Source organism: Drosophila nasuta, chromosome X (genome assembly GCF_023558535.2).
Source record: "Drosophila nasuta strain 15112-1781.00 chromosome X, ASM2355853v1, whole genome shotgun sequence".
Classification (NCBI taxonomy): Eukaryota; Metazoa; Arthropoda; class Insecta; order Diptera; family Drosophilidae; genus Drosophila; species Drosophila nasuta.
In genome coordinates, this window is record NC_083459.1 from 3,190,844 (window position 1) to 3,199,639 (window position 8,796).

The 8,796-nt window shown below is 31.3% G+C and overlaps 1 protein-coding gene across 1 annotated transcript; it reads right to left on the reverse strand.

Annotated features, from left to right (window-relative positions):
• Positions 1–3,613: 3,613 nt before the first annotated feature.
• LOC132796376 (uncharacterized) lies at positions 3,614–4,220 on the reverse strand. The gene is made up of 2 exons (XM_060807531.1): positions 4,101–4,220; positions 3,614–4,042 (listed from the first exon to the last, which is right to left on the reverse strand). The coding sequence occupies exons 1-2, from the start codon at positions 4,116–4,118 to the stop codon at positions 3,644–3,646; spliced, it is 417 nt and encodes a 138-aa protein (XP_060663514.1). The 5' UTR covers positions 4,119–4,220; the 3' UTR covers positions 3,614–3,643.
• Between the last annotated feature and the right edge of the window lie 4,576 nt (positions 4,221–8,796).

The window sequence follows — 8,796 nt, forward strand, 5'->3', positions numbered from 1 at the left end:
TTGATATAGTACGACATTCTAAATGTACCATAGAGTACTAAACGTAATAAATTGTCGGCAGCTAAATATTATGCGTTATTTTGACATTTGGTATATTTGCTTTAGTTGACAGTTTGGTATATTATAACAAGTATTGGCTTCGGTATATGTTGGTGTTTTTCGGTATTTATTTTATATTATATATATATATATTTTTTTAGCGAGCATCTCACACATACTCGAATATAATTTAGATATTCCTGAATGTTATAAAAATTTAATTGGCATGTACAATTTTTGTTTTTTAAGCGTTAGAAAATTAACAAAAAATAACATTTTTAATATTATATTTTATTAAATTGATTTTCCAAAAACCTTCCAAGTTATTTTTGTTATAATAATATTTCATTTGATTTAATTAGTATTCTATTTACAAATCCAACAGTAACATTTAAATATATATACAAATATTGAAACTTCTTGCAAAAAGTATTTTTAATTTTAAATGTTATTATATTTATCGTATTAATAGGTATTTTGTTAATTTTTGTATTTATATTCTATTACATATTATTATATTTATTATATTCATGAGAGTATCTAAAAATATATAAACATCTTGTCAAGGGTATTTAAGCAGTCGCATATACATTTTCAGCTCGTATGATTTAGAGAGTCTCAAACTACTCGTATTTATAAGCATTTTGTATGCTCCTCCGTTGAGGTCACATAACGATATTATTATTTTTTAGCGACAAAACAAAACGCGACTAAAAAATGGAAACATATGTATGAGCAAAAAAATAGAAAAAAAGAAACAAAAAGGAATTGCCAACTTTACGGCTGCTTTATGAAATATTTAATGTGCTTTTCATTGTCTCGTTGGCTGATTGTTGTTCTTGTGGTTGTTGTTTGTCTGTTCTTGTTGTTGTTTTCTGTTCTGTTCTGTTCTGTTTTTTTTTGTTCAGCTGTTTATGTGCATAAATTTTATTACACATGTGCTTTTGTTTATGCGAGCAACACAACAACAACAATGGCATCAACAAAAGTTAATGCAACATAAAATTTTCGTTATTTTTTTATATTTATCACGCATTGTTGTTGTTGTTGTTGTTGCTGTTTTTTGTGATTTTTTTTCTTTTGGATTCGCGTGTCCCTTGAGGGCTAGAGGCTGAAAAGCGGAACGACAAAAAAAAAAATAGAATAAAATCAAAGGGAAATAAAATAAAATATGTGAAACAGAACAAGGACAGCAAGCACACAATAAAACTGCCGCACACACACACACACACACACATACATAGAGAGATACGCATAAACCACAGACGTGGTGCCACGCCCACAAGGCCATGCGCATTCATATATCACAAATATGCTAAATCAGCATATTTGCGAGTTTATTTACAAGGACATTTATAAAAATTTACGGCCGTGCCGTAAATTGCAGCCGCCGGGCAGGTCTTGAGATTTATGCCTCGCCGATTATATCTGAAAAGGGGGAAACCACCACCAACCACCAACCACCTCCACTCCCCCTTCCTCCCTTCCCGCACCTGTTCACCCCGTTCAGTTTTTTTTTCTCTGCTTATCGTTCAGGCAGCGATTTCTCACATAATTCAAAAGTCGTTGCATAAAACAAGGCGCACTGAAGAGACGTCTGCCAAAAGCAACTTGAGCCGGGTCAACACATCAAGAGGCTAGCTGAGGAGGAGGAGGAGGAGGAGGAGGCGTGTCTTCCTCAAGTTACAAGCTGAGACTGAAGCTGCAGCTGAAGATGTGACCCAATTTAGATAGGGTTAAGTAGGCGACACTCTCACTCCACTCCACTCCCTCTCCACTCTCCACTCTTCACTTGAGTCCACTTCAAGCAGCTGACACGTGAAAATATTATTATGAAAATGACAAACTTTTCCCGGGCTTAATTTTAACGAAATTCAAGTCTAAAATGTATCAAATTATTATTATTTATATATATATATTTATATTTTTTGTTGGAAATTAAATTCAAGAGATTTCTTCTTGAATTAAAGTGATTAATAATATCGAACAATTTGAATTTAGTTTAACAAAATTTGAACTTAAAAATTCTAAAATGTACGGCATTATTTTTATTTTTCAATTAATATTTTAAATTGGAAAATTAATTCAAGAGAATCTTTTAAAGATTTTTAAATTGAAGAGATTAATAATATCGAACAAATCAAATTTATTTCGCTTTAAAAAGTCTATAATGTATACAAATGTTTGTTTTAAATCAATCCAGTTGAAAATTGATGATCAATTGTGAAGAGACAAATGAATGGAACCTCATACCCAATCAAATTAAAAAAATACTTGCTTGAAAGTATGCCAAAACGAGTCGAAAAGGGAATAAAAAATAAGAATACATATTAATGTTATTGTAAATTTTAAATAATACAGTTTTTTTTGGTTGATAAGAAAATTGAAGTGAATTTGTTTTTTTACTTTATTTTTTTTTTGTTGCTATTCGAACTGTTTATTGTTTTATGTTATTTTATAGATTAAGTGAATAAATTATAATGTTTGCTTTACTTCCACTTACTTACTTACTTTCTGTTTTATTCGCATCCAAATGCGCTATATGCAAACATGTACTCACTTTTGCTCCCCACTGCAGTTATATTATTATAATTAAAAAACATTTAATTAATTGTAATTAATCAATTCTTATTGGAAAACACGTTTAAGTGAATGTTTTAAATAATGACGCAGAATAGAATATTTATTTTTTTAATTTATATATTTATTCTATTTATTTGGAACAGCACAGCACGAGCTTAGTGCACACTTTGAGAAACAAGAAAGAGAAAAGAGAACGTCGGAGAGGAACAAAAATAGTGTGACCGTAGGAGTTAAGTTCATTAATACATTACATACTAAATACAGTATAATGTTATAATATTTCAACAAATATTATACAATCTATATTTGTATCATCAATGTTATTGGATTTTTTTTAATACATTAAATTACATATTATCCTTTTAGATTGTTTTGTTTATTTTGTTGTTTAATTTGTAATTTATTATATTATATATATAAATGTATATATTTATTATTATAATTAAAAACACATTTAATTAATTTAAATTAATCAGTGCTTAATTGCAAAATGTGTAATTGAATAAAAATAATTTTCTTTTAATTTTATTTCATTAGTTTCATTTAATTTTAGAATTAATATAATCAATTCATATTATTAATTAGCATTATAATTGCATTTTATTTATTATTTCTAAGTCAATTAATTATTGAAAGTGACATTTGATATATTTACAGTACATTTAAAATGTCATGTTCATTTTCTTTTGATTCAGTGCCTCCCTCTGCTTCTCCCTTTGCTCCCCCTCTGCTTCTGCCTTTACACCTTCCTCTACACCCTTTTGTCCCTCAAGTACTGATTTTTCTCCTTTTTCAACCTTCACATTCTTCAACTTCAAAATGGCAGCAGCTTAATTTAATTTAAATGTGTAATTGAATTACTTAATTTTCATTTAATTTTATTTCATTTTTATTATCATTCTTTCTAAGTGAAGTAGAAATAATATCAATTTATATTATGTATTAGAATTAGAATTGCATTTTATTTATTATTTCTAAGGCACATCAGTCAATTAATTATTGAAAGTGACATTTGATATATTTATAGTACATTTTCTTTTGACTCAGTGCCTCCCTCTGCTCCCCCCTCTGCATCTCCCTTTACGCCTTCCTTTGCACCCTTTTGTCCCTCAAGTACTGTTTTCTCTCCTTTTTCAACCTTCACATTCTTTAACTTCAAAATGGCGGCAGCTTGCTCGCTCTTCTTCAGATTCTCGCCATAGATGCGGCACACTTCGATGTGGAGCAAACACTTTCTGCAAATATTGCCACCCTGAACCATCGCCAATTGGGAGCTGGCTTGAGGAGCGTCCGGAGCATGAGCCTTCTTGTAGGCAGCCATCATTCGGGCATCGCTGCCCTTTGGCTCCTCATAGGGCACGCGAAAGGGACGCATCGATGCCCAGATATCCTTGCTGGCGCCATAATTGGAGTTTGAATCCTATACGATGTTGGGATTTGAGAGTATGGTAAAGCACAATTCAAGTTAAGAGACTTACGCAAGAACGTTTCGACATTTTTGCACAAATGAAAATGAAAATTGGGAGAAAATGAAAAAAGATGCTTAACACTTGACGATAATGCTAGCAATGACTCTTAAATATTTGACAGTAGAACAAGGAAAATGAGAAATGTCAAACATACTTGCCACAAACAATCGCTAATGACACAACACTATCGATTCCGATAATTGATATATTCACTCCGTGTACAACAGCCTTAAGGCAGCGTTTGAGAAACACATTGGAAAACACCAAAAAAACAAGAAAAAATATACTTGGTTATATTTTCACATTGCACAGTGGATCCGCTTGTATGAAAGAGCGTCCAAAAATACTAATAATGGCCATAGTGCACACTATAGTGTGCTGAAATTTAAAATATAATAAAAAATATAAAATATATATAAAATATATATAATATAAAAAATATATAGAAATTTGTCTAAACATATAACAACAAAAATTGGACATATCAAACGTCTATATCCTATAGCTCCCATAGGAACAATCGATACAAAATTAAAAGATTATATTTGTTTAATGTAATTTATTAAGATTTTTTTGATTTATATACATAAAAGTAATATATTAAGAAGGAATGGAAGATATTTTCATATTTATATGTACATCTATATTATCAAAACAAATTTTCAAAAGTAATATATTAAGAAAGAATGGAAGATATTTTCATATTTATACATATTATCAAAACAAATTTTTCTGCATTGGCTCCATATTAGAAATATAAAGAGACGTGGAAACACACACTTTTGCCAAGTACCTACCAAAATCAAATATGATTCAAAAGGGAAAAAATAAACAAAATTTTTAATAGGAATTTACAAATTAATAGTTTTGCAAAAACATAAACCACGAAAGACGAAGACAAAGCAACAGCACAATAGGAAAAGGCTCACTTTTAACTGCTTTGATCTTTTTACTAGTAAACATACATCTGAAAGTTTCTGCAGCTAATTTTAAAACATTTCACATGTTAAAAGTTCTGTAGTTCTGGATTTTCTTGGAACACAACTAAAAGTTTAACCAAACATAAAATAGACTTTCAGAAAATACACTAAGAATATGATATTCGATCATATTATTTTTACGAAAAAACTTTGACAGAAAAGTTAACTATTAATATCTCGATTTAAGGTAAATAGCTTCAATTTCAAATTTCAAGTTAAATAATTCAATTCGGATCACTCCAGCTAACGTGTGATCTCTTTAAAAGGCGTTTTTTTTTAGAAAATACGGTTAGATTTCCAGTAAAATCCGGAATGCCAAAGAGAAGTTTAGAAACACCATCGCATTTTTTGATTTTTGCCCTATGACGGACCAACTGTGCATTGTCACACTTATCACAAAAAAAACAAAACAAAACAAAACAAAAGCAAACGCAAATTTATAAGACTGATTCTAATGTTAACTTTTCACTTGCAGGCATGCAAAACAAAGACAGAATTAGAACATTTGAAACAAAAACGGAATTAGAACACCAGCAACAAAAACGGAATTAGAACACTTGAAACAAAAACAGAATTAGAACACCAAAACAATAAAACTAGCCGCAGCAGGTGTGTGTGAGAGCGAGACAAAAAATAAATGACGCTTTACTTTTGCAGCTTTCACAATATCAAAAAAAAAAAAAAAATGAGTATGTATTAACATAGTTAGTTTTGAAGAAAACCTCATTAATGCATGTGATTTCCTTACATAAGAGCCAATTAAAATCTCTCTAAAAAATTGCATAAATTTTACTGATATGAGAATTGAAATTTTTATTTAGATAATCGCTTTAAAACATTATTAGATTTCGTATTTCCAAAATAATTTTTCTCTTTGCACCAAGTAATTAAAATATTTGTTTTATTTATTATTTATTTATTTATTTAAATTTGTCCACAAGACAATGCTCTTATTCATAACGCTTGAGTAATAAAGTTGTGTATTTCAAGTCAGAACGTTAATCTCAGGACATGTAATTGAACATGTTTGGGACTGGCGAAAGGGGAAAGCAATACAATAAGATAAAGAAACATTAACTGAATCTTGAAATGTGCTTGGAGTGTGTTTTCCCTGAACTATATAGATTTATTGTATCATTCTTTGAAGGATCGGGAATATGAAATTATTACTAACAACGGAGACAATACTTATTACTGAAATTATTATTTTTTGATTGTATTGAATCAAATATTAACACCAACTAAATTTTTGGAATAATCATTTGAATATTATATTTAAGTTACCATAATATACCAAATGTTTTTGCATATGAACTTCATTTCAATTCACCTTAAAGCAATAAATATTAAGAAAATGTTTGAAAAACAAAATTTTGTTAAATGTGAATAATCATTTAAATATTATATTTAATTTATCATTAAATACTAAACGTGTTTGCATATGAACCTCATTTTAATTTTCATTAAAATAATAAATATTAAACAAATTTGAACGTAAGTAAGTTTTCGTTTAACCTAAGACCAGCAGTATATAATATATTTAGTATATATATAGTATATAGTATAAATTGACCAGCACCTAACTAGTCGCTGTTTAAAGTTGCAGTATTTTGTGTGGCGTTTAACTTTGGTGCGACCTTTTCATAAAGTCAAACTCAAGTCAGTTGGCAATCTCGTTGGCCCTGCCAAGTTGCAAGTTGCAAGTTGCAAGTTGCAAGCTGCAAGTTGCTTGGTCATTCATCATTGATTACTGTCATGCTTCGTCTTCGTCTTAATTTAAAATCAATTTTGCAGTTGGCCAGGGTTGTCAGGTTGTACAAACATTCGATATAGCGTAGTGTTTTTTGTATGCCCTTACACAAATATCATTGGCGTTAATCCTTTTCTACATCATCAAACAATTTCATCAAATAAATCTAAAGTGATTTGTATTTGTCACACAGTTTTCAACTGCTTCTTTGCTCGTCAACCGTGTGTTGCAGGCAACGAAAAAAAACAGAACAGAACAGAACAGGAATATAAAACGGACGTCGTGGCAAGTGTTGCCAACATGTCTGCCACACACACACACACACACACACACACACACACACACACACACACACACACACACACACACACACACACACACACACATGCAGCTGCGACTCCAAGTTGCAACTACATCTCCATCTGTGACTCTGAACTGCGATTGCGACTTTTGCTGCACGCTTCGTCTGCTTTTAAACGTTGTAGCATTTTATTTATTTTTGTATTTTGTTGTTGTTGTTGTTGTAGTTTTTTGCGCTGACTGCTCGCTGATTGACTGCCATTGCTGTATGTAGTGTGGCAGCATGTGGCATGCTGCGCGTTGCATGCAACAACATCCAGCCAGCAGCCAGTCGCCCCCTGTTTACTTTGCTACATTTCTCATTTAATGCCTCGGCAATGACGTTGACTCGCCGGCTCTGGCGGTGATTGAAAAGTTTGTTTTAGTTACCCACTCATGCCACTAAAACTATTCACGTGGCTGCTGTGCTGCAGCTGAAGTTTTACGCTACGCTTTTAAATTTGCCAACAAAATTAATCAAAATTAATTTGAAATATAAGTAAACGCACGAAATGACAGAATTGTCGACTACAATAATACCCTATAAACATCTACATCACTGAAATGAAACAATATTCATAAAGTTAATTTTAAGTAGTACAAAAGTTTCAGTTTCTCTTAAAAAGTACTTAAGAGAAACACGTGAGCAGACGAAACTCAATTTCAAGCGCATGCTTAAATTGCTCAAAGAGCCAACGAAAAAAACGAAAAGCAAACACAAAAAGCCGAGTGTAATCTTACGATGCCGAACATATGTTCGTCTATTGCCGAACTAAAGTAAAAACAATTTAGTATTTACGTACATACACAAATATACACAATTTGAATGTATTGAAATTACTCACCTCAGTTACATGAACATGACATCCTTAAATGCTTTCGTTGAATTTTTAATAATTCAATTGCATACAACAACCTTTACACTAATAAACACAAAAAAAAAAGAAAAGAAAAACACACACATATATATATGTAAATGTATAAGACTCAGTCTTATACTTGGTAACATTTCACACTGTTACAAAAACAAAAGCAAATGTATATTTATAAGACTGACTCTAATATTTTCGATTCCCTTCTATGCAAGCGAAAGACGGAATTAGAATGCACGACTCGTTAACACCAACACAATTAAACAGCAACAGCAGAAGAGTGTGAGAGCGAGACGAAAATGAACGACGCGTCACTTTTGGCGCTTTCACAAATAAAAGTAAAAAAAAAATGCATTTTAATGTACTTTTGCACAAGTAATAAAAAAGATTTGGTAAAATGCAGTCTAAACACAATACACAAAACACATTAACAGGCGAATTATCGATTATTATTGAGCTATTGTCGCGAATTAAGATACAAATATGTATCCCGCCTTATATGTGGACTGCGCGCTCGTCTACCGCACACTGATATTCTTGGGACATTAAAATGCCCAAGGCTGCGAAGTACCAATGCAAATATCCCAAATGTGGACAATAGCTCCAAATTAGCAAAGGACATATTTTTTGTGTGGAAGTGCAAGCGAGAGTGCAATAGACCTTTGGCGCAGCAAAAGTTTTCTGATCGTGTCTATCTTATAAGTTAATAGCTGATTGTCAGGGACATTTTTCTGTAGGTTTTTGTTGTTGGTTTTTACACCTTG